Raw genomic sequence first — 26,828 nt, 5'->3', positions numbered from 1 at the left:
AAGCTTACGGATAATGTAAAATGTGATATAGCGAAGCACCTGAGTGAGTTGGTTGCACAATTACTGTGGTGAAATTATTGTCATCAAAAGGAGAGACTTTTAGATTTCTTCAAAACAATCCAACTTTATTATTTAATTACTGCAGTAATGGAGCTGGTCGGTAATCACCCCTGGAGGTGATCACTGCGAACTCAACGAGCTGGTTTGAGCCACAGCATTTTATAGCAAAGTCCATCCTCCTTCAGTCTACATGACAAACAACAGATGTATGGAATTGGTCACAAGGTTAAGATCTGTATGAAAGATACTTATAATTCACAGCAGACAGTATCTGCTGTAAAAACAGTTATCATTGTGTAGAGAACAGTGTCTGGCCCCCCAACTCCATACTGAAGCCATCTCCCCCTGGTACCCCAGTACAGAAACATTAACTCATGTTCTGGAATGCCGTATCACCCAAATACATTGTAAATCTCTAGAGTCCCATCCTCGGTAGAACACACACAAATGAGTGTTCTAACAACCCCTTATTCTGTTGCATTAAACAACCATTTGATGCAATAACAGCATTATAACATAATCTTGTAATTTCCACCATATTATGCAGGTACTTTCCTGAAACGAATGACACAAACAACTGGATTCGTTATCCCTTTCATGTCCTGCCTCCAGTCCACTTACCGATATCTGAACAAGAGAGCCTCATCGAAATTGCAACAAGCAGTTCTGTTGAAAATTTTATTTAATCAGAAGCCACTGCCAGATTTCTGGATTGGGCTGCAATCAGAGTATCCTGCCTTGGAAAATCGTGCTTTTTAAGATACTGATGCCCTTTGTAACCACGTACCTATGTGAGAGTGGATTCTCAGCACTCACTAGCATGAAAACTAAATACAGGCACAGACTGTGTGTGGAAAATGATTTAAGACTGAGACTCTCCAATACAACCCAACATTGCAGAGTTTTGTGCGTCCTTTCAAGCACACCCTTCTCATTAACCTGTGGTGAGTTGTTCACAATTTTTGATGAACTAATACGGTTTTATATGTAAAATGGCTAAGTAAAGAGCAAAATGCCCTGGTCCTTTGTAAATTCCCACAATCTTGATTGTGACCAACTCACACTCATTCTAATGTATTGTAAAGTGTGTGTGTGGCAGACTTACAATGATGGCAAAAAAACAACATTTGAGAGTGCGATGACCCTAGTACTAGAGGGGGTACAGCTGGAGGTTGAATGTTTGAAGGGGTGCGGAACTATAAAAAGTTTGGGAACCACTGCTCTACCGGATGCTCGAAAAGAACAAGGTGAATGCTTCTCCTTTCAGGGTTTTTATTCATTTTCTTCATCACCACCACACATTTAGCACACACACACACTTTGGTTATTTACAATGGATCTTGGAATAACTGTTACTCTGAATGACTAGTGTGTATAGCCTATTTATATTGCATATTTATAACGCTTTAACTAATACCGTTTACATGTTGTGCACACTCTTGCCTAAAAGAACCACAACAGTTCAACTGCTGTCCATTCCTAATTGTAACCATGACGATCACTTTTAGTCTGTGCTTGTGTGGTAATGTGTTGTTGTGGCCAAGAGCCAATAAAACATCTGCCTTGTTCTTGCCGGACAGCCTGTAGTGAGTCAGATCCTTAATCAGTATTAAGTACTAGCGGATGAGGGCATTCACAGCTAACTGCTCAGATTTCTTTTTTTTTTTCAGACCATTTTTTTTTTCCTGGTCCTTCGTATTGCCTGATACTGACCTGGCTACAGTGAAGATGTTCCAGTATCCAAAAGAGTGTTATCAATGTGCGAAGGAAGAAGACATGTTTTTCTGAGGAGTTTTTATTGTGGACATTAACCCGAATACCTGAATGTCGTGTGTACGTCGAAATGTAAGTTGTATGAATTCTTATTAGGGGGTTTGACGTGCTGTGTAATAATAATAATAATTACCACTAATTACTTAAAGTTATTTTGATAAGCTTGCAGACATATTTTCTACTATACTACCAAACTGTAATGTAAGTGTGTTGCGAATACTGCTATGCATATTGTCTATATATACACTGAACAAAAATATAAAACACAACATGCAACAATTTCAAAGATTTTAATGAGTTCCAGTTCATATAAGGAAAAGAGTACATTTAAATACATTCATTAGGCCCTAATCTATGGATTTCACATGACTGGGAATAAAGACATGCATCCGTTGGTCACAGATACCTTACAAAAAAAGGTAGGGGCATGGATTAGAAAACCAGTCAATTCCCAGTTAATGCCGGGAAGAGCACACTCATCCAGCGTGCCAGTGGCCATTGAAGGTGACCGTTTGCCCACTGAAGTCTGTTATGGTGCCAAACTGCAGTCAGGTCAAGACCCTGGTGAGGACGACGGGCACACAGATGAGCTTCCCTGAGACAGTTTCTGCAAAAATGATTTGGTTGTGTGAAACCACAGTTTCATCAGCTGTCCGTGTTTCTGGTCTCAGACAATCCCGCAGGTGAAGAAGCCAGATGTTGAGGTCCTGGTCTGGCGTGGTTACACGAGGTCTGCGGTTGTGTGGCCAGTTGGACATACTGCAAGATTCTCTAAATCTATGTTGGAGGCGGCTTATGGTAGAGAAATTAACATTAAATTATCTGGTAACAGCTCTGGTGGACATTCCTGCAGTCAGCATGCCAATTGCATGCTCCCTCAAAACTTGAGACATCTGTGGTATTGTGTTGTGTGAAAAAACTGCACATTTTAGAGTGGTGTTTTATTGTCCCAGAACAAGGTGCACCTGTGAAATGATCATGCTGTTTAATCAGCTTCTTGATATGCCACACCTGTCAGGTGGATCTTGGCAAAGGAGAAATGCTCACTAACAGGAATGTAAACAAATTTCTGCACAAAATTTGAGAGAAATAAGATTTTTGTGCGCACATCGAAAATTTCTGTGATCTTATTTCAGCTCATGAAACATGGGACCAACACTTTACATGTTGCCTTTATGTATTTGTTCAGTGTAAGTGCCTGCTACTGCATTGGTTGCACAGGGGGTTATGCACAAGTGCACTGTTATTGCTTGTACTAGTAAATAGAGTGTCATATGAGCATGCTACCGTGACGCTTCTCATAGCCACTTACTGTTGTTGTTGTGCACTGTAATTTACGACTCTGTGGCGCCAGGCAGATCAGATCTTTAACCTAGCAGATTCAGAAGACAGCTTCACCAGGCTGGAGAGAATGCCAGAAATCTTTCTCTTGTCTGTCTTAGTAATTGGTTTCTCTCTCCTAGTGATTATTATTTAGGTTAATGTCATACTGCTATGTTTATAGCCCTGTTTATAGTTGTTATAATAGTGTAATGCTATGGTTATTCATTCATGTGTATATATCCTATTTATATTGCATATTTGTAACACTTTAACTACTGTTCACAAGTTGTGCATATTCTTGTCTTGTAAAACCACAACAGTTCAACTGCTATTCACATCCATTCCTAATTGTAACCATGAAGATCACTTCCTAATGTTTTAAAAGGCTGGTCATTGCTCACATCATCATCCCAGGCACCATGGAGCCACTCTGATTTACATACCGCCCAAGCAACCTCTTGGCATCCGACCTACAGAGGGTAGTGGGTACGGCCTAGTACATCACTGCCATCCAGAACCTTTATACCAAGCGATGTCAGAGGAAAGCCCTGCTGAACAGTTAATCAAATGGCTACCCTGACAGTTTTTATTGCAGCACGAGTATTTCGGGTATGAGCCCTTCTTCAGTAACGATGTCATTACCCAAATGTTTGGCCTATTTATATACTACTACAAAAACATACAACGAAAAATAACTTTCTTCATTCAGGCCTGCTGGGGCAAGAGTGCCCAAGTGGACTATCCAATATGTCTCTCTTTGGAGAGGTAATTGAGCACCATCTCCTCTCCTATGTGGCGTTAAGTTTATTTACCGGAGTGCTGTCCTATTTCTGTTCATTGGATTATATACGAGGATCGAGCACTTAGTTTATCTTTCCATATCCTGACTATTTGCATTGACACCTTTTTATTTGCACTGAGTCACTGACTCTCTTGCACCAGCTCTATGTTCACTCACTGGACTCTACCCACACACTGACACATACTACACTGACACTCCAACACAGAATAACACTTTTACACTCTTCACATACGCTGCTGCTACTCTGTTTATGATCTATCCTTGTCCATCTAGCCTAGTCCTTTTTACCCCTACCTACATATTACCTCAACTACCTCATATCCCTGCACATTGACTCAGTAGCGGTACTCCTTGTATATAGTCTCGCTGTTGTTTTATTGTGTTGCCATTTCCTTTTTTTCTAAATGTTCTCCATTTTTATCTCATTGTTCCCATTGTTGGGAAAGGGCTCGTAAGGTAAGCATTTCACAGTAAAGTCTACACCTGTTGTATTCGACACGTGACAAATAAAATGCTATTTGATATTATGTAAAGGCTTATTTATTCTACATGGACCTGATACTACATTTGAAAGCTATCAAAACACTTAGTTTAGAATATCTTGTTACTCATTTTGTATTTATTCCAAATACTTTTTATATTATTCTCTCTGCAATGTTGGGAAGGGCCTGAAAGTAATCATTTCACAAACATGTTTTTATTAAATGTTTTGATCTACATACATTTAGCAATTCCCCTTAAAAGAAAAAATATTTTGCATTGTTGTCACCAGAATCAATCAACCAAATGTATTTATAAAGCCCTTTTTTACATCAACAGATGTCATAAAGTGCTATACAGATTCACAGATGCATTTGGAATATTGGATTAACAGATTTTACTGTTGAAAATTCCTGGGTAGAATGTTGCATTTAGGAATTGTATATGAACCTAAAAAGTCTGTTAAATATTGTGTTTGTACTGTGTAGGCTATATGATGTTCACAAATGCCTATATTTTCAGATTTCATGCCTATTAATGCAGTTTAACAAGTTCATGCAGATTTTAAGTTGAGATGTGTATGTGTGGTTTTCATATGGTGTATTTAACACTTGTTTATGTTTAATAATCACAAAATGGTACTTTTAATTCTAAGACTAAATTGAGACTATTTAGTATACATCATCTGATCTCACCCTATTCTGTATGAACCCATCAACCATTATACACTTACTAAATGTACCTACACATATCCACACATTAACAAACACCTACTGTATACATAAATAGTCAGGTTTGTCTGATGACTTTTGACTTATCATTAGCTGACTCATATTTACCCACAACATCATATTTATGTCCACCATGATAGTTTAACAACAATGAAGTCTGTCACAGTATAGGACTCAAAACTAGTGGGGATGGGTAAACACTCCATGTTGAAAGTGTGGTTATTATCTGTGTATGTGTGTACGTACCTGAGGGAGTGTTGTCCTGTGTAATCTGTATCATCTGTCTCTTCCAGGAGGAAGAGGTGCTGCTGGTGAAGGAGGAGGGGAGTGAGGAGGGTCTGGGGAACCCTGAGAGGACCATGGTCATGGAGGACAACCAGATTACACCTCCTCCTGAACCCACAGAGGAACCAGCTGAGCATCACATCACAGGGCCACACACTGAGGTGAGTCCACTATGAACTCAAAATAAAATAAAATATAATTTGTCACATGCTTCATAAACAGTAGGTGTAGACTAATAGAGAAACAACTCTGAGCAGGAGTGCCTTTAGATAATAATAAATAAGACTATGCAGACAGATGGGGAACCTGATCCAAGATCAGCACTTCTACGCTGAGATACTTTGTGGATATGGGCCCAGGTCGTGATGAAATGTGTCTTAAGTCTGTACATGCCTTTGAATGATCAAACCATTAAAGAGTGTCAAGTAATCAAATCAACTAACACATTTGCAAAGTATCAAATCAATTAACATGTTTGCATAGTAATCATAGCAGTCCCTCATTGCCCAATCAGAAGATGCTCCATAGCAGGATGCTCATATCAGATTTCTTGATCCAACATCCTCTCACTCTGTATCTCTTACAGTCAGTAGACATGGAGGATGGGAAGTCTGATCTGCTGCTAGTGAAAGAGGAGACAATAGAAGACTGACCAGAGAGCATTGATCTGCTGAGTGGACAAAAGATGGGGGAACAAGGTCAGGTAGAAATAGACTACATTCAGTAATATATATTCGATGGGAGTAGTGATGCACACGCCTATATTTTTTTATTATTGTTCTTCATTCATAAAATGAAATCAATACAACTTTAGTACTAGTGGGTGCGGGCATTCATTACCGACCGCTCAGACGAGTTCCAGCTAGTCATTTTTTTCTGTTCTGAGCTTTAAAGATACTGATCATGAATAGGAGATTTAATGTGTAATGTAAAACATTTCCGTAATTCAAAGAACAGCACGCACATCATTTTCATTTAGCCACACCCTTTGAGCTATGACGCCAACCAATAACATCCTTTCTCTTCAGTGTTAACGGAAGTAAACCATGACCAAGAACTATTTCCACGTTAGCGTTTTTCTTGTTGTTATTTAGACGTTTATTAACACCATGGAATTCAAAATATGACTAATTTATCTGCACAGCATCACATACGTACCCCATGTAGTATTTAATTTGCGTTGGAGACAGGATTTGGTTGATAGATAGTATATAGGTGACGCTAGCTAGCTGCTAAGGTTAGCTATGGCTAACTGTATGGTTTTCCACACTCAAATAGCCTCCATCATGGAGGTGCTAGCGAATGCAGCCGTGGCAGAGATCTGTAAACTCGTAGACGACGACTATGCTGTGTTTCGTTTGGAAATAACTCAAAGCCAGAAAGAAAACAGGGCATTGCGAAGGAAACTACAGCTACAAGAACTGAAGGTGGCACGGGAGCGCGTCCTCGCCAGTCGTCCCAGTAGTGTCAAGCTCGTCGACCGATACAGAGGAATGGCAAGAGGTACATTTCGCAAAGGCACATTTTGCAGAAGGCCGATGCTGCGGGGCTTGTCACTCCGCTCCCTACTACACATGTGTTCAGATGTGTTACCCAGAATTTAGTTTTGGTCAGTTTTTGGAAAGTATGCAATAATTCCCCCAGTCCCCTGATTACTATCTAACTTGCGCAAAGACAAAATATCATATTCTAACCAGATTCTTGATTTACTGTTTTCCCCATTATTTACTCAATGAAAAATATATGATGCATGGAACATAATACATATATCAATAAATAGTAGGCCTATATCAAGAACTTATGAGAAGTGTAACATTACATCCACCAAATAGTGTTGAGCATTAACATTAAGTAGCCTGACCACCTCTTTTCCTCCCAACCACTCTCTCTCAGGTGACGGAAATCTCACTGGAGGCCACAGGAGCTTTGTGAAGCCAGCGAGACACAATACATGGAGAGGTGACCAACCAATCAATGTTGATGAGGGGAGTGGAACCTCAGCTCAGAACGTTATTGTGATAGAGGTTAGTGAAATAATGTTGAATTGAAAATGAGTCAATTAAATGTGGCCTGTTTATTTCAGGAAGGCTCCCCTTGGCTATTCACTTGCTTACATGTACATCCTCATGTATCTGCCATAAGCAGGCACGTGCACAGATAGACAACTATGCAGTGTTTCGTTTGGAAATAACTCAAAGCCAGAAAGAAAACAGGGCTGCCCTTCCAGTCTCCAAGGTGTCCTTTTGGGTGGTCGTATAATTTCCTCCAAAATATTTTTTTGTCATTGTTGTTCGGGAACCCATTGACCGCAAGTTGTTGTCAGGCTCACCACCCCCCTCCCCACGCCCTGTTGGTTGCGCCTGTTGATCTGCCCTGTACGGAGCTTGCGCACGCCCGGTTGCGTCTTTTTCCCAGTCTGCCCTGTACGGAGATTGCTATTAAATATCAACAGTGCTGCCATAGCAGCATAACATTTTATTAACACTTGATTAACACTTGATCACACATGATTTAGCCTACATCATCGTCAATATTTGGTTGGCTGATACGAGCAGCAGAGAGAGGCAGAAATACAGAGGTTAATCACAATCAGTAAAATAAATCGAGCTAGCTAACTAGCAGATTTACATCAATCATCAACACCAATAATCAGCTGATAGCCCAACCTCTTTTCCCGATGCCAGTCATCTCTTTAGGAGTTACTGTAACTAGCTTGCTTACAATTTGTGATGATTCAGTTGTTGCAGAAATAAATAGGCTTATGTTCATTATTTATTTATTTTTGCTACAGAGGCATTTTGGGGGGTCTGTGCACGGCCCTGTCCATAGGAGCTTATGAGACTTCCCTATGACATTTTTATCTAATTCAACTCATGTAACGATAATAGCCTCTCCTATTGTGTCAGTCTGCAGATACAGAGGCTGCAGGTCCTGGAGTCAAGCAGGAGAGGTCTGAAGGAGAGGAGGATCCACAACACAGCAGCGACATCCAGACTGGAGCGCCCCATATAGTCACAGAGGACCTCACCACCACCCCAGCGCAGCCCAGGGACATCAGTAGGACGCCGAACGCCGTCCTCAAGTCTGAGACAGAGACTCTAACGAGGCTGAGGAGACTGGGCTGTCCTCCTACTCCCCGCTCAGAGTATTTACTTTACGGTAACCAGAGCCATAGGACGGTTCTGTCCCATCGGGATTCAGGTGATGCGTTACAGACTGGCAATGATCCGACCTGTTCATACGCTACAGAGACAGAGAAGATACCTGGTGACGTGCCTGTGGGCTTAGATACTAATCCAATAAGAGGGGACTGGAACCTGTACAGTAGTAGTGTATACTCTGAAGGGTTCCTAGATAAGAAAGGGGATGGTCTGGTTGTAGATGAGGTGACTGTGAAAGAGGAGGGTGACGATCCTCTGACATGGAATGCAGACCAGACTCACTTAGGAGAAGGACAGTCGCAGGGCAACACTAGTGACTTCTTAGACTACAGGGAAAGTTTAGAGCCAAATCCAAATATCGCAACCCACTCCCCTTTACACGCGCTCAGGGATCGCAACCCAGTGTCCACGTCGATGGCACCTTCCGATTCACACGGCCGCATCCTTTTCGATCAGGTATTGAACTCAAACGACAAGGCTAGAGTCCAGGCTGGGGAAGGGGGAGCAACATCAGGCGGTACTAAAGAGAAACGGTTCTTCTGCATGTTCTGTAACAAAGGCTTCAACTGCCCCCAGAAGGTGGAGATCCACCAGAGGGTCCACGTAGGGGTGAAACCCTTCAGCTGTAGTCAGTGTCAAATGCGCTTCTCCCAGGCTTGGAACCTGAAGATCCACCAGAGGGTCCACACAGGGGAGAAACCCTACAGCTGTAGCCAGTGTCACATGAGCTTTGCCCAGACTTGCAACCTGAAGAGGCACCAAAGGGTCCACACAGGGGAGAAACCCTACAGCTGCCCCCAGTGTGAGAAGAGGTTCTCCCACCAGCACCAGCTGAAGATGCACCTAAAGGTCCACACGGGAGAGAGGGCCCAGTATTACCCCCAGACGAGCGGTCACGAGTCATGACCTTAGTTTAATTCCACGTGACTCACGGTAACTTGGCTACTCCAAAACTGCGCTCTGTAAATGAATGGCGCTGATGGGCGTTATAAGCCTGCCAAACTTGCTAACGGCCTTCAATTCGCTAATAACCTGATACTCGGCGCTCTAGTTAAAATTATAAAGTGTTGCATTCTGAAAACGCAGGTGTATTGACCATGACACTCAATTTCAAGTTCCACATTTTTATATTTAAATAGACTCGCTGCTATTATTCGAAACATCTCATCCATCCTCCAAACCACACTCTCTCTCTCTGGACTCTGAGTGAATGGGAGAGGAGAGTGAAATGCAAATCAAATTGCAATTGCGGAAAAATGACAGTTTGAAAAGCCAACAGGCCCACTGTTGTGACTGTTGGAGAGATGAGGGTCTCAGCTTTCCGTAGGTATTACATTTATTTCTCAACTCTCAATATGAATTGCTGGATCACTGTTTTTTAACCAAACTATCTGGTAGGCTATGGCTTTGAGATATAGCTTATACGGAATGGTGCCTCCTGTAGCGCACATCTGCCATTTGCAGTGATTGCGTAAGCCTATAGACATCATTGGGTATGCTGCAAAGTTTAAGACATTACATTAACTGTTAGATTAATGTTAGATTAGCTTGGTGACCCAAGCTATAGGCTTCTGAGCGCCGAACCTACCAAGTCGATTTATGCGCTATAGAAGGTTTTAATTATATGCCTAGGCTTTTCTCTATTTTTAATTTTTACAGTTTATAATGTTAAATAGTATCCATTCAATTGGGAGCCACTGCCAGTAATACCCACATTAATTTATAACTGTCACTTTAGTGTTAGTTTCTTTCAATTTGTAGCCTACGTTTCACATCCTTCCATTGCCATTCTATTTACCTTTCTTTCCTCTGTCACGTCCTTGTAAATGGTTCCAGAGAGTCACTAGCATTAGTGGCTCATATTAGGCTTACATTCTGCAATCATTTGGATCATGTAGCCTATTTAAATCATTATGGAACTGAGACCACACTTAGCAGTTTAAACCTGGAGCCTGGTTCATGATTACTGGACCAGTCATTAGGCTACAATTCCATGATTAGTGAGGGATAATGTATTTATAGGAATATTCTTGAACCCCTATTGTACAATTTTCTCACCTTCCAATATCTCATAGATTGAACTTGAATATGGCAACTTTCAGGATCAATATTTTGCGTGTAAAAGCTCTCCAAACCAATTTTTTTTGTGATTCATAAATACTTTCCTTACCCTAAATAATCTACAAGAGCAGAGTATTTTTTAAATCTACCAATTGGTGCTGAAACGGAGGCAAATATGCATATATTTAGATAACTTTCTTTCATTGATCCCTAATATTCTGAACCCGTTCTGTCGATATATTCTAGTGAGTCTGTTGACAAAGTTCTAACTGAAAAGGTACAGCGTATTTAAAGGGATTGCTTAAAATACATGTACTGAAAACCCTGTTGAATGGAAACTCCACAAGAAAATCTGTTGGACAGCAAGTGGGAGGGTTTTCAGCGGTTGAATGAAATGTATTTAGAGCATGCAAGGTAACCGCACCTGCAGAGCACGTTACACGACTGAGCAAGGTAACTCTGAATACCAAATACAGACATCGACAGCATCATTGCGTTTCGGTACATCAGAAGTACATTCATTTCCAATGGACTGCTGCGTTTGCCTTGCAGTTTCAGTGCGTTCTGTGTGGTACAAACCAATGTATGCATCAAATGGTATGCTAGACTTCACAGAAATAGTAGGAAAAGGTGAAGGTTGAATTTTTGATGCACACATCCGCTAAAGATGTTGGATTACATATTGAAAAATGTTTGACTGCAGAATGTATTACGCTGCATTGATGTAATTAGCTGTCAGTCTGATTTGAGGCTTCAGAAGTGCATAGGAAAGTCATACATTTCCAAGACTGAATCTGCCCCTTTGAGTTTCCACTTCATCAGATGGTGAATTAGCCCAAGTACATTTGTTGTATATTTTATCAATAAGATGTCCCTACTGTTGGTGAGTGCATCTGTCATTTCAACTGAACATTGTGGTTACATTAATGAAGAATTAAATCAAATAAATCGTATTCATAATGAATGAATGATGAGTGTCAGGAGCTTTTCATTTTTCCAACACACCTATTATAGCGCTCGTATTTCATTAACACTGTCCAGTACAAGCATATTAAGGCTATACTATCGATGGCAATTTGAATGCACAGAATAAGAGACTAATGAACAGTGTACACAGTCTAGGCAAGAAACTGAGAGCATTACCTTTTTTTTTTGCGACTTTCAAATCATCAGACTAAAGTTGCATCATGCAGCCAATATGTTTTGATTTGTAAGAGGTTTGTATCACAACTAAAGTAGCCAAATAACTTTAAATTAAGTGTATAGGACCTGTTTTAAATGATCACTTTTTACATTCAACACAGAATAGCTGCTCCATGTGAGCACTGGCTAGGGAATCATTAGATAGCTGAATAAAATAGAAAGGATATTTCTATGTTCATTTATTCTTCTTACTATAAAGTTATATAATATACACTACCGGTCAAACGTTTTACAACAGCTAATTATTCAAGGTTTGTTATTTCATTTGTTTTACTATTTTCTACATTGTAGAATAATAATGAAGACAAACTATGAAATAACACATATGGAATCATGTAGTAACCAAAAAAGTGTTAAACAAATCAAAATATATTTAAATTTGAGATTCTTCAAAGTAGCCACCCTTTGCCTTGATGCCAGCTTTGCACGCTCTTGGCATTCTCTCAACCAGCTTCATGAGGTCGTCACCTAGAATGCATCTCAATTAACAGGTGTGCCTTGTTAAAAGTTAATGTGTGTAAGTTCTTTCCTTGTGTTGTGACAAGGTAGGAGTGGTATACAGAAGATAGCCCTATTTGGTAAAAGGCCAAGTCCATATTATGGCAAAACAGCTCAAATAAGCAAAGAGAAATGACAGTCCATCATTACTTTAAGACATGAAGGTCAGTCAATCCGGAAGATTTCAAGAACTTCTAAAGTTCCTTCAAGTGGAGTCGCAAAAACCATCAAGCGCTATGTTGAAACTGGCTCTCGTGAGGACCACCACAGGAATGGAAGACCCAGAGTTACCTCTGTTGCAGAGGATAAGTTCATTAGAGTTAACTGCACCTCAGATTGCAGCCCAAATAAATGCTTCACAGGGTTCAAGTAATCAACATCTCATCATCAACTGTTCAGAGGAGACTGGGTGAATCAGGCCTTCATGGTTGAATTGCTGCCAAGAAACCACTACTAAAGGACACCAATAATAAGAAGAGACTTGCTTGGGCCAAGAAACATGAGCAATGGACATTAGACCGTTGGAAATCTGTCCATTGGGCTAAGGATTCCAAATTGGAGATTTTTGGTTCCAACCACCGTGTCATTGTGAGACGCAGAGGAGGTGAACAGATGTTCTTCGCATGTGTGTTTCCATGAAGCATGGAAGAGGATGTGTGGGGGGTGCTTTGCTGGTGACACTGTCAGGGACACTGTCAGGGATTTATTCAGAATTCATGGCACACTTAACCAACATGGCTACCACAGCATTCTGCAAAAATACACCATCCCATCTGGTTTGCGCTTAGTGGGATTATCATTTTTTTTCAACAGAACAATGAACCAAAACACACCTCCAGGTTATGTAAGGGCTATTTGACCAAGAAGGAGAGTGGTGGAGTGCTGCATCAGATGGCCTGGCCTCCAATTTCACCCGACCTCAACCCAATTGATATAGTTTGGGATGAGTTGGACTGCAGACTGAAGGAAAATCCGCCAACAGGTGCTCAGCATATGTGGGAACTCCTTCAAGACTGTTGGAAAAGCATTCCTCATGAAGCTGGTTGAGAGAATGCCAAGAGTGTGTAAAGCTGTCAAGGCAAAGGGTGGCTACTTTGAAGAATCTAAATCTAAAATATATTTATATTTGTTTAACTCTTTTTTGGTTACTACATGATTCCATATGTTTAAAAAAAACAGTTTTAATGTCTTCACTATTATTCTACAATGTAGAACATAGCAAAAATAAAGAAAAACACTTGAATGAGTAGGTGTATCTAAACTTTTGACTGGTACTGTATATCGTGAATTGGTTTGGAAAAAACAGAGAGATGATTTTTAGGCCATATCGTCCAACCCTGGTCCTGCTGGTTGCAGACTTGGTGCACTGGTACCGCTTGCTGTATACTGATACTGATACTCTGCTTTTTTTTTTGGGGGGGGGGGGGTGTATCTGTACTTTACTTTACTATTTATATTTTTACTTCACCACATTTCTAAAGAAAATAATTGAATTTTTACTTCGTACATTTTACCTGACACCCAAAAGTACTTGTTACATTTTGAATGCTTAGCAAGACAGGAAAATGGTCCACTTCACGCACTTATCAAGACAACACATGGTCATCCCTGCTGCCTCTGATCTAGCGGACTCACTAAAAACATGCATCTTTTGTAAATTATGTCTGAGTGTTGGAGTCTGCCCCTGGCTATTCATACCTTTTAAAAACAAGACAATGTCTTGTTTTGCTTAAAAGAAGGAATTTCAAATTATTTCTTCTTCTACTTTACTTTTGATACTTAAGTATATTTAGAACCAAATACAATACAACAAGACAACGTCTGCTTTGCTTAAAAGAAGGAATTTCAAATGATTTATTCTTCTACTTTACTTTTGATACTTAAGTATATTTTAGCACTTACATTTACTTTTGATACTTAAGTATATTTTAGCAATTACATTTACTTTTGATACTTAAGTATATTTAGAACCAAATACTTTTAGACTTTTACTCAAGGAGTATTTTACTGTGTGACTTTTACTTTTACTTGAGCAACTTTCTATTAAGGTATCTATACTTTTACTCAAGTATGACAATTGGGTACTTTTTCCACCACTGGCCGTTCGGCAGCAGAGAGAACTGTCAATGTCTTGGGTGGCTGGAGTGTTTGAAAAGTTTCTGGAACTCCAGACATCACTTTTTCAGTTACCTGATACATCCCCTGTGTGTGATAAATGTCAGGCTGCGCAGGGTACACTATTCCACTGCTTTGCCCTATGCTCTAGCTTGTATGGTCATTGGTGTGGAATTTTTAGGATCCTCTGAAGTTCTGGAGACTTCAATAGGCCCAGACCCGCTTCTGATCCTCCTTGGAGTGTCTGATTCCCTAAACAGATTAACCAGCCCCCAAAAACAACTCATCTCTTAGTCTCAAAAATAATCTTTAATGTTTTGGAAAGGAGGGAAGTGCCCTCTACCAAAATATGGCTCAGCGAATTGGCAAACACTGTACACTTAGAAATAATTATATATATTCTGAACAATAAATTATCAACATTTGATCAAATCTGGCAACCTTTCCTCTCTTACTTGGACCAGTCGGCGCTGTGAATTTGTACATTTTAACGCACTCTCAATTGTAATATTTGAATCTACCTTTGGGCAGCATGTGCTGGCCCCGCCACCCGAGCAGTTGGGGGGGATAAGGGGGGAATAAGGGGGGGACTAAATGGGGGGGATGTATGTATAAATGTATGTCATGTTCTGTATGATTTTTTTTGTACCCAGAACTCTGGGTCTTGTAGTTTCTGTCTGCTCTTTTATGTTTAGATAATAATTGTATACTTGTCTTTTATACCTATACACCATTATTGTGTGTTCAAGAAAAAATATTTGAACGAGAAAAGTTTTTGGACCTTTCCCTGACACCACCTGATATAGAGGTCATGGATGGCAGCGAGCTCGGTCCCAGTGTTATACAGCTGTAGAACCTTTTTAGGATCTGAGTGCCTCCTGAAAATCTTTTCATCCTCCTGGGGGGAATAGGTGCTGTCGTGCCCGCTTCACAACTGTGTGGGTGTGTGTGGACCATGTTAATTCCTTAGTTTCTTAGATCAGCACTCCTAATCTGAGACTCTTTGTGGATATGGGCCCAGGTCTTGATTAATTTAGTTTTACGTGTGGGACCATGCATTTGAATTATCAAACCATTAAAAGAGTGTCTAGTAATCAAATCAACTAACACGTTTTCATTGTATCAAATCAACTAACATCTTTGCGTAGTACACATAGCAATCCCTCATTGCCCAATCAGAAGATGCTCCATAGCAGGATGCTCATATCAGATTTCTTGATCCAACATCCTCTCACTCTGTATCTCTTACAGTCAGTAGACATGGAGGATGGGAAGCTTGATCTGCTACTAGTCAAAGAGGGGACAATAGAAGACATATCAGAGAGCACTGACCTGCTGAGTGGACTAAAGATGGGTGAGCAAGGTAATGGAGAAATCATATAGCCCATATAGTCTTCCGATGCTCATTCCCCCTCATAGCACCAGTTTCAATCCAACTACCAATACCGTTCCGCAAACTCCAGGCGGTGCTATGGTGAGATGACTTGAAAATAAAGCATATGTAGAAGACAACCTAATCTCATACCTACTGTAAAATATGATGGTGGATCTTTGATGTTATGGGGCTAATTTGCTTGGTTTCCACTGGTCCTGGGGCCCTTGTTAAGGTCCACGGAATCATGAACTTCCCTAAGTACCAGGACATTTTAGCCAAAAACATGGTTGCATCTGCCAGGAGGCTGAAACTTGCCCGCAAGTGGATCTTCCAGCAAGATAATAACCCCAAGCACACATCACAATCCACAAAGTAATGGTAAATTGACCACAAAATCATTTTGCAATGTCCATCTCAGTCTCCCGACCATTGAAAACCTATAGTTTAATTGAAGAAGGCAGTCCATAAGCGCAGACAAAGGATTTCAAGGATCTGGAAAGATTATTTATGGAATGGTCTAAGATCCCTCCCAATGTGTTCTCCAGTCTCATAAAACATTTTAGAAAAAGGCCCAGTGTCATTGTCCTTGCAAGGGGAGGGTGCTGGAGTATTGAAAACAGGGGTGACAATAATTTTGGCACCTATCTTTTTTTAGTATTTTTCATTCTCTGACCAGTTGTGTTAATATAAAATAATATAATTTGCCATTTAAAAAAAAAAGATGTTCATTTTTACTTCCACAATTCCACAACTTCCACAATTCCACTTTGACATTATGGGGTATTGTGTGCAGACCAGTGACACAATCTCAATGGTTTGCAAAGAAGGGCACCTATTGGTAGAAGGATTTTTTTTAAAGTAGACAGTGAATATTGTTTGAGCATGGTGCAGTTATTAATTACTCTTTGGATGGTGTATCAATACACCCAGTCACTTTGAAGATACAGGCGCCCTTCCTAACTCAGTTGCCAGAGAGGAAGGAAACCACACCGGGATTTCATCATGAGGCCAATGATGATTTTAAAACAGTTACAGAGTTAAATGGCTGTGATAGGAGATAACTGAGGATGGATCAATGACATTGTAGTTACTCCACAATATTAACATAAATGACAGTGAAAATAAGTTAGCTTGTACAGAATAAAACATATTCCAAAACATGTATCCTGTTTGCAATAGGCACTTAAGTAATACTGAAAAAAATATGGCAAATTAATGTACTTTTTGTCCTGAATACAAATCATTGTGTTTGGGGCAAATCCAACACAACACATCACTGAGTACCATTCTTCATATTTTCAAGCATGGTGGTGGCTGCATCATATTATGGGTATGCTTGTCATCAGCAAGGACTAGGGAGTTTTTTAGGATAAAAATAAACAGAATAGAGCTAACCACAGGCAAAATCTTAGAGGAAAACTTGATTTAGTTGTTTTACAACAGACACTGGGAGACAAATTCACCTTTCTGCAAGACAATTACCTAAATCACAAGGCCAACTATACACCGGAGTTGCTTACCAAGACGACATTAACTGTTCCTGAGTTTTGACTTAAATCAGCTTGAAAATCTATGGCAAGACTTGACAATGGCTATCTAGCAATGATCAACAACCAACTTGACAGAGCTTGAAGAATTTTAAAAAGAATGATGAGCAAGTATTGTACAATCGCGGAGTGCAAAGTTCTTAAGAGACTTACCCAGAAAGACTCACAGCTGTGAGGTGATTCTACCATGCATTGACTCAGGGGGTTGAATACTTATCTAATCAAGATATATTATTGTTTTTTTTCTTCATTTATTTAAAAAGGTTTGCATTTTTATTCCACTTTGACAGTATTTTGTGTAGATCTTTGACACAAAAAATTATGACTTTGTAACACACAAAAAAAGTAAAAAGTCAAGGAGTGTGAATACTTTATGAATTCACTGTAGCTCAATATTTTATTTATTTTAATTATTAACTAGAGTCTTTTTTGCTCATCTTAATCAAGGGTGATGATAATTATGGAGGTGACTGTACATATACAGAACATAATATAGGGCCTTCAAACTCAAGTCTGGACCTCGAAGCCAGTTCCAATGTGCTTTTCATTGTTACCCTCTAAATCAGGGACTAATTTAGACCTGGGACACCAAGTGTGTGCAATTAATTATCAGGTAAAACAGAAAACCAGCAGGCTCCAGACCACATATGGTAAGAGTTAAAGAGCGACTGCCATTAAAAAGCAATGACTCCATTTGAAAACGGCCTATGTGGCATCGATATTGTCAAAATGGACTACAAGGTCATAAAGTCCGTCTCTTCTAAAACGGCATTTGGAACATCAGTGCATCACAACAGGTAAATGAAGGTTGGGTTTTGATTTGACAAGGTCCATTTGCCCACTAACATGGGGTTTACAGCTGCAGTGGCTGTGTTCTATCCAATAGCATAGATAGACAGTGAGACAGACATGCCCAGTAGCTCCTTAGATTATGTAAAATTGTGCAACTAAAACGTCAAAATTAATTAAAGATTTTTTTGTTATCTTAGTTAGATTCATTCTGGGGATTTTGAGGACGTGAAATAGGATTCCGCGTCTACAATGTTTCATGGGGGACATTTATTAACCAAATGCGGAATCAGTCAGGAAACACACCTCAAAGACTGAAATCTCAGCTCCATTCCAAACACTTAAAAGACACACCCTATCCCCTCAGCCACCAAATTAAGTGGACATTTCTGATAACGTCTGACGAGTATACACTTGCAGGGCAAGGGAGGAAGAATGATTTTTAATTTGATGATTGTGTTTTCAGCCACGGTAGCTAGTGGTTGCTTTATATGCGCTACAGTCAATTATGATTGTATTTCAATTTCTACTCATTAACTATATCATTATTAATATACGCCTACTGTATGATAGCTAGCAAATTAATTAGCTAACTGACGTTAGCCTGCCCAGCTGGAACTTCTTAAGAAGGAAAATGTTTTCTTTATACAATTTCCAAAAATTAACCAAACAAAAACATTTTTACTTTTTACGAGACGTGTTTGTGCGGTCGTGTGCATTAGTAGCGCAATTTCTAAATGATTTGAATTTGTTTTTACTTACACTTGTACGTTGACTTATCCATCTTTTTTTATGTATTGCAACACTAATAACAATATTACACATCAATACAGGGACATTCCGGTGAATACAATAAAACATTAAAAATAGAACACCAGGCAACGCCCGGTGAAAAAATAAATATATATACACTGCTCAAAAAAAATAAAGGGAAAACTAAAATAACACATCCTAGATCTGAATGAATGAAATATTCTTATTAAATACTTTTTTCTTTACATAGTTGAATGTGCTGACAACAAAATCACACAAATTATCCATGGAAATCACATTTATCAACCCATGGAGGTCTGGATTTGGAGTCACACTCAAAATTAAAGTGGAAAACCACACTACAGGCTGATCTAACTTTGATGTAATGTCCTTAAAACAAGTCAAAATGAGAGTCAGTAGTGTGTGGCCTCCACGTGCCTGTATGACCTCCCTACAACGCCTGGGCATGCTCCTGATGAGGTGGCGGATGGTCTCCTGAGGATCTCCTCCCAGACCTGGACTAAAGCATCTGCCAACTCCTGGACAGTCTGTGGTGCAACGTGGCATTGGTGGATGGAGCGAGACATGATGTCCCAGATGTGCTCAATTGGATTCAGGTCTGGGGAACGGGCGGGCCAGTCCATAGCATCAATGCCTTCCTCTTGCAGGAACTGCTGACACACTCCAGCCACATGAGGTCTAGCATTGTCTTGCATTAGGAGGAACCCAGGGCCAACCGCACCAGCATATGGTCTCACTAGGGGTCTGAGGATCTCATCTCGGTACCTAATTGCGGCCCCGCAAAGAAATGCCACCCCACACCATGACTGACCCACTGCCAAACCGGTCATGCTGGAGGATGTTGCAGGCAGCAGAACGTTCTCCACGGCGTCTCCAGACTCTGTCACGTCTGTCACATGTGCTCAGTGTGAACCTGCTTTCATCTGTGAAGAGCACAGGGGGCCAGTGGCGAATTTGCCAATCTTGGTGTTCTCTGGCAAATGCCAAACGTCCTGCACGGTGTTGGGCTGTAAGCACAACCCCCACCTGTGGACGTCGGGCCCTCATACCACCCTCATGGAGTCTGTTTCTGACCGTTTGAGCAGACACATGCACATTTGTGGCCTGCTGGAGGTCATTTTGCAGGGCTCTGGCAGTGCTCCTCCTGCTCCTCCTTGCACAAAGGCGGAGGTAGCGGTCCTGCTGCTGGGTTGTTGCCCTCCTACGGCCTCCTCCACGTCTCCTGGTGTACTGGCCTATCTCCTGGTAGCATCTCCATGCTCTGGACACTACGCTGACAGACACAACAAACCTTCTTGCCACAGCTCGCATTGATGTGCCATCCTGGATGAGCTGCACTACCTGAGCCACTTGTGTGGGTTGTAGACTCCGTCTCATGCTACCACTAGAGTGAAAGCACCGCCAGCATTCAAAAGTGACCAAAACATCAGCCAGGAAGCATAGGAACTGAGAAGTGGTCTGTGGTCACCACCTGCAGAACCACTCCTTTATTGGGGGTGTCTTGCTAATTGCCTATAATTTCCACCTGTTGTCTATTCCATTTGCACAACAGCATGTGAAATTTATTGTCAATCAGTGTTGCTTCCTAAGTGGACAGTTTGATTTCACAGAAGTGTGATTGACTTGAAGTTACATTGTGTTGTTTAAGTGTTCCCATTATTTTTTTGAGCAGTGTATATATAATAATGGACATCATTAATATATGACAAGGCAATGAGACATTAACAGACATTCAGAGACATGACTTCTAATAATTTTTCCAACTTTTTACGTTTCACAAGTTTGAGGGATTCATAAAATTGTAACAGTTCAATGGAAAAAAAATGACAAAAAAGGGGATTTTTCCACCACATTTACATTTGTGAATATAATATTTGGACAAGAGAATAATAATGTTAATAAAATAGTTATGTTCAGAATTACAAGGATATGCATAATGCCATTCAACATCATCAAAGGTAAACATAGGTATTTCTGGAGATTTTATACACAACCATTCATGAACTTCAATCCATAGTTTACTAGAATGGTGGCATGAAAAAAAATAAATGCTCTATTAATTCTGAATCAGAGGAACAAAAAACACAAGGCATTTTGTCAAAATGGAATCTTTTGTGCAATAAATCATTAAGAGGGTAGATGGAAGAAAATATTTTGAAATTAGTTTCTTTAACTTTTGGGATAACTGGACAAGTGAGGAAAAAGGTAGTCGCTTTTGACCATAGCATGGGTTGGTCACATTCATAGCAATATATTGAATTATAATCACCAAAAAATGACTTAATTAACCGCCAATCATATCCACTTATTGTTGCATTTTTTATCCAATAGATTCAAGTTATTAATTTGTAAACTTGGAAAAGAGAGAACAACCTCACAATATAACAGTGTTCTTAATAAATCCAAGTAAAGGAAGTGGAATTGCTTTGCAAAACCTTCATATATTCTCTGAGTAATATTAACCTGAAATTTACCAATGAACTCAAACTCCCCAGTGTTGTCTACCAAATCACATACAAAATGAATACCCTTGTCAAACCAAAGGCATTTGAAAATGGATTTCCTATTCATTTTAATAACTCTATTATTCCAAATCAATGTTTTGTAGGGGAAAAATTGTGCTTGAATATCATTTTCTAGAAAAATAACATTTGCTGGTGAAACTTAAACAATTTCGCAGGTAATTTTGGAGGGTCAAAATCACATTTCATTAGGAATTCAAGTCCACATTCAAGTTTATTAAACAGACTGTTAGGGATATGATGCCACATAGAAGTAGGATTAGACAGACATAATTTCAACCATTTAATTCTAACGACTCAAAATCAATAGCCTGTAAATGTTACGGTGCGTGAATGAGGACCCAAAAGCGAATCAACTTAAACAGAGCTTCTTTAATTACCAAACATAGGTAGGCTCAGATGGACCGGCAGATTCCGACAGGACAGGACAAGGTTACAGCAAACATGACGACAGTCTGGTTCAGGCATGAATGACACAAACAAACAAGAATCCGACAAGGACAGGAGCAGAAACAGAGAGAGATATTGGGACCTAATCAGAGGGAAAAAAGGGAACAGGTGGGGAACGGGGTGAATGGGTAGTTAGAGGAGACAAGGGACAGCTGGGGGAAAGCGGGGGAGAAAAGGTAACCTAACACGACCAGCAGAGGGAGACAGGGTGAAGGGAAAGGACAGAGACAAGACAACATGACAGTACATGACAGTACCCCCCCACTCACCGAGCGCCTCCTGGCGCACTCGAGGAGGAAACCTGGCGGCAACGGAGGAAATCATCAATCAGCGCACGGTCCAGCACGTCCCGAGAGGGAACCCAACTCCTCTCCTCAGGACCGTACCCCTCCCAGTCAACTAGGTACTGATGACCACGGCCCCGAGGACGCATGTCCAAGATTTTACGGACCCTGTAGATAGGTGCGCCCTCGACAAGGATGGGGGGGGGGGGGGGGGGGAAGACGAGCGGGGGCGCGAAGAACGGGCTTAACACAGGAGACATGGAAGACCGGGTGGACGCGACGAAGATATCGCGGAAGAAGAAGTCGCACTGCGACAGGATTAATGACCTGAGAGATACGGAATGGACCAATGAACCGCGGGGTCAACTTGCGAGAAGCCGTCTTAAGGGGAAGGTTCTGAGTGGAGAGCCAAACTCTCTGACCGCGACAATATCTAGGGCTCTTAGTTCTACGCTTATTAGCAGCTCTCACAGTCTGCGCCCTATAACGGCAAAGTGCAGACCTGACCCTCTTCCAGGTGCGCTCGCAACGTTGGACAAAAGCCTGAGCGGAGGGGACGCTGGACTCGGCGAACTGAGATGAGAACAACGGAGGCTGGTACCCGAGGCTACTCTGAAAAGGAGATAGCCCGGTCGCAGACGAAGGAAGCGAGTTGTGGGCGTATTCTGCCCAGGGGAGCTGTTCTGACCAAGACGCAGGGTTGCGAAAAGAAAGACTGCGTAAGATGCGACCAATAGTCTGATTGGCCCGTTCTGCTTGACCGTTAGACTGGGGGTGAAAGCCGGAAGAGAGACTGACGGAAGCCCCAATCAAACGGCAAAACTCCCTCCAAAATTGAGACGTGAATTGCGGACCTCTGTCCGAAACGACGTCTGACGGAAGGCCATGAATTCTGAAAACATTCTCGATGATGATTTGTGCCGTCTCTTTAGCAGAAGGAAGCTTAGCAAGGGGAATGAAATGAGCCGCCTTAGAGAACCTATCGACAACCGTAAGAATAACAGTCTTCCCCGCTGACGAAGGCAGTCCGGTGACAAAATCTAAGGCGATGTGAGACCACGGTCGAGAGGGAATAGGAAGCGGCCTGAGACGGCCGGCAGGAGGAGAGTTACCGGACTTAGTCTGCGCGCAGACCGAACAAGCAGCCACGAAACGACGCGTGTCATGCTCCCGGGTGGGCCACCAGAAACGCTGGCGAATGGAAGCAAGCGTACCCCGAACGCCAGGGTGGCCGGCTAACTTGACAGAGTGAGCCCACTGAAGAACGGCCAGACGAGTAGGAACGGGAACGAAAAGAAGGTTCCTAGGACAAGCGCGCGGCGACGGAGTTTGAGTGAGTGCTTGCTTTACCTGCCTCTCAATTCCCCAGACAGTCAACCCGACAACACGCCCCTCAGGGAGAATCCCCTCGGGGTCAGTGGAGGCTACTGAAGAACTGAAGAGACGAGACAAAGCATCAGGCTTGGTGTTCTTAGAGCCCGGACGATAAGAAATCACGAACTCGAAACGAGCGAAAAACAGCGCCCAACGCGCCTGACGCGCATTAAGTCGTTTGGCAGAACGGATGTACTCAAGGTTCCTATGGTCAGTCCAAACGACAAAAGGAACGGTCGCCCCCTCCAACCACTGTCGCCATTCGCCTAGGGCTAACCGGATGGCGAGCAGTTCGCGGTTACCCACATCATAGTTACGTTCCGACGGCGACAGGCGATGAGAAAAATACGCGCATGGGTGGACCTTGTCGTCAGAGAGGGAGCGCTGAGAAAGGATGGCTCCCACTCCCACCTCTGACGCGTCAACCTCGACAACGAACTGTCTAGAGACGTCAGGTGTAACAAGGATAGGAGCGGATGTAAAACGATTCTTGAGGAGATCAAAAGCTCCCTGGGCGGAAACGGACCACTTAAAGCACGTCTTGACAGAAGTAAGGGCTGTGAGAGGAGCTGCCACCTGACCAAAATTACGGATGAAACGACGATAGAAGTTCGCGAAGCCGAGAAAGCGCTGCAGCTCGACGCGTGACTTAGGGACGGGCCAATCAATGACAGCTTGGACCTTAGCGGGATCCATCTTAATGCCTTCAGCGGAAATAACAGAACCGAGAAATGTGACGGAGGAGGCATGAAAAGTGCACTTCTCAGCCTTCACAAAAAGACAATTCTCTAAAAGGCGCTGGAGGACACGTCGAACGTGCTGAACATGAATCTGGAGTGACGGTGAAAAAAATCAGGATATCGTCAAGGTAAACGAAAACAAAGATGTTCAGCATGTCTCTCAGGACATCATTGACTAATGCCTGAAAGACAGCTGGAGCGTTAGCGAGGCCGAAAGGAAGAACCCGGTATTCAAAGTGCCCTAACGGAGTGTTAAACGCCGTCTTCCACTCGTCCCCCTCCCTGATGCGCACAAGATGGTAAGCGTTACGAAGGTCCAACTTAGTGAAAAACCTGGCTCCCTGCAGGATCTCGAAGGCTGAAGACATAAGAGGAAGCGGATAACGATTCTTCACTGTTATGTCATTCAGCCCTCGATAATCTATGCAGGGGCGCAGAGACCCGTCCTTCTTCTTGACAAAAAAAAACCCCGCTCCGGCGGGAGAGGAGGAGGGGACTATGGTACCGGCGTCAAGAGCTACAGACAAATAATCTTCGAGAGCCTTACGTTCGGGAGCCGACAGAGAGTATAGTCTACCCCGGGGGGGGGTGGTTCCCGGAAGGAGATCAATACTACAATCATACGACCGGTGTGGAGGAAGAGAGGTGGCCCTGGACCGACTGAACACCGTGCGCAGATCGTGATATTCCTCCGGCACCCCTGTCAAATCACCAGGCTCCTCCTGTGAAGAAGAGACAGAGGAAACAGGAGGGATAGCAGACATTAAACATTTCACATGACAAGAGACGTTCCAGGAGAGGATAGAATTACTAGACCAATTAATGGAAGGATTATGACAAACTAGCCAGGGATGGCCCAAAACAACAGGTGTAAAAGGTGAACGAAAAATTAAAAAAGAAATGGTTTCACTATGATTACCAGAAACAGTGAGGGTTAAAGGTAGCGTCTCACGCTGAATCCTGGGGAGAGGACTACCATCCAGGGCGAACAAGGCCGTGGGCTCCTTTAACTGTCTGAGAGGAATGTCATGTTCCCGAGCCCAGGTCTCGTCCATAAAACAGCCCTCCGCCCCAGAGTCTATTAAGGCACTGCAGGAAGCTGACGAACCGGTCCAGCGTAGATGGACCGACAAGGTAGTGCAGGATCTTGAAGGAGAGACAGGAGTAGTAGCGCTCACCAGTAGCCCTCCGCTTACTGACGAGCTCTGGCCTTTTACTGGACATGAAGTGACAAAATGACCAGCGGAACCGCAATAGAGACAGAGGCGGTTGGTGATTCTCCGTTCCCTCTCCTTAGTCGAGATGCGGATACCTCCCAGCTGCATGGGCTCAGCACCCGAGCCGGCAGAGGAAGATGGTAGTGATGCGGAGAGGGAGGCGACGGAGAGCGCGAGCTCCTTTCCACGAGCTCGGTGACGAAGATCAACCCGTCGCTCAATGCGAATAGCGAGTTCAATCAAGGAATCCACGCTGGAAGGAACCTCCCGGGAGAGAATCTCATCCTTTACCTCTGCGCGGAAACCCTCCAGAAGACGAGCGAGCAAGGCCGGCTCGTTCCAGCCACTGGAGACAGCAAGAGTGCGAAACTCAATAGAGTAGTCTGTTATGGATCGATTGCCTTGACATAGGGAAGACAGGGCCCTGGAAGCCTCCTCCCCAAAAACAGATCGATCAAAAACCCGTATCATCTCCTCCTTAAAGTCTTGATACTGGTTAGTACACTCAGCCCTTGCCTCCCAGATTGCCGTGCCCCACTCACGAGCCCGTCCAATAAGGAGAGATATGACGTAGGCGACACGAGCAGTGCTCCTGGAGTAAGTGTTGGGCTGGAGAGAAAACACAATATCACACTGGGTGAGGAACGAGCGGCATTCAGTGGGCTCCCCAGAGTAACACGGCGGGTTATTGATTCTGGGCTCCGGAGATTCGAAAGCCCTGGAAGTGGCCGGTGGATCGAGGCGGAGATGGTGAACCTGTTCTGTGAGGTTGGAGACTTGGGTGGCCAGGGTCTCAACGGCATGTCGAGCAGCAGACAATTCCTGCTTGTGTCTGCCTAGCATCGCTCCCTGGATCTCGACGGCTGAGTGGAGAGGATCCGAAGTCGCTGGGTCCATTCTTGGTCGGATTCTTCTGTTACGGTGCGTGAATGAGGACCCAAAAGCGAATCAACTTAAACAGAGCTTCTTTAATTACCAAACATAGGTAGGCTCAGATGGACCGGCAGATTCCGACAGGACAGGACAAGGTTACAGCAAACATGACGACAGTCTGGTTCAGGCATGAATGACACAAACAAACAAGAATCCGACAAGGACAGGAGCAGAAACAGAGAGAGATATTGGGACCTAATCAGAGGGAAAAAAGGGAACAGGTGGGGAACGGGGTGAATGGGTAGTTAGAGGAGACAAGGGACAGCTGGGGGAAAGCGGGGGAGAAAAGGTAACCTAACACGACCAGCAGAGGGAGACAGGGTGAAGGGAA

At 42.5% G+C, this 26,828-nt stretch overlaps 2 protein-coding genes across 3 annotated transcripts in view; both read left to right on the top strand.

Moving 5' to 3' along the window:
* LOC110497402 (gastrula zinc finger protein xLCGF3.1) overlaps positions 1-15,797 on the top strand; it is a 31,151-nt gene extending 15,354 nt beyond the window's left edge. The window contains exon 6 of one of the 2 annotated variants that reach the window (XR_005037584.1): positions 5,463-5,609. Coding sequence is in view for 1 of the 2 variants with exons in the window: in XM_036953798.1 (XP_036809693.1) it covers positions 15,744-15,750 (7 nt within the window). In the remaining variant the exon portion in view is untranslated. Of the gene's footprint in view, positions 1-5,462; positions 5,610-15,743 lie in introns of those variants that run through there. The other variant, XM_036953798.1, reaches the window with a different exon arrangement.
* On the top strand, positions 6,161-11,644 carry LOC110497412 (oocyte zinc finger protein XlCOF29). The gene is made up of 3 exons (XM_021573508.2): positions 6,161-6,957; positions 7,348-7,478; positions 8,361-11,644. The coding sequence occupies exons 1-3, from the start codon at positions 6,699-6,701 to the stop codon at positions 9,519-9,521; spliced, it is 1,551 nt and encodes a 516-aa protein (XP_021429183.2). The 5' UTR covers positions 6,161-6,698; the 3' UTR covers positions 9,522-11,644.
* Positions 15,798-26,828: the final 11,031 nt, after the last annotated feature.

This window comes from Oncorhynchus mykiss, chromosome 19 (genome assembly GCF_013265735.2).
Source record: "Oncorhynchus mykiss isolate Arlee chromosome 19, USDA_OmykA_1.1, whole genome shotgun sequence".
Classification (NCBI taxonomy): Eukaryota; Metazoa; Chordata; class Actinopteri; order Salmoniformes; family Salmonidae; genus Oncorhynchus; species Oncorhynchus mykiss.
This window is presented reverse-complemented; position numbering and strand designations above follow the sequence as displayed.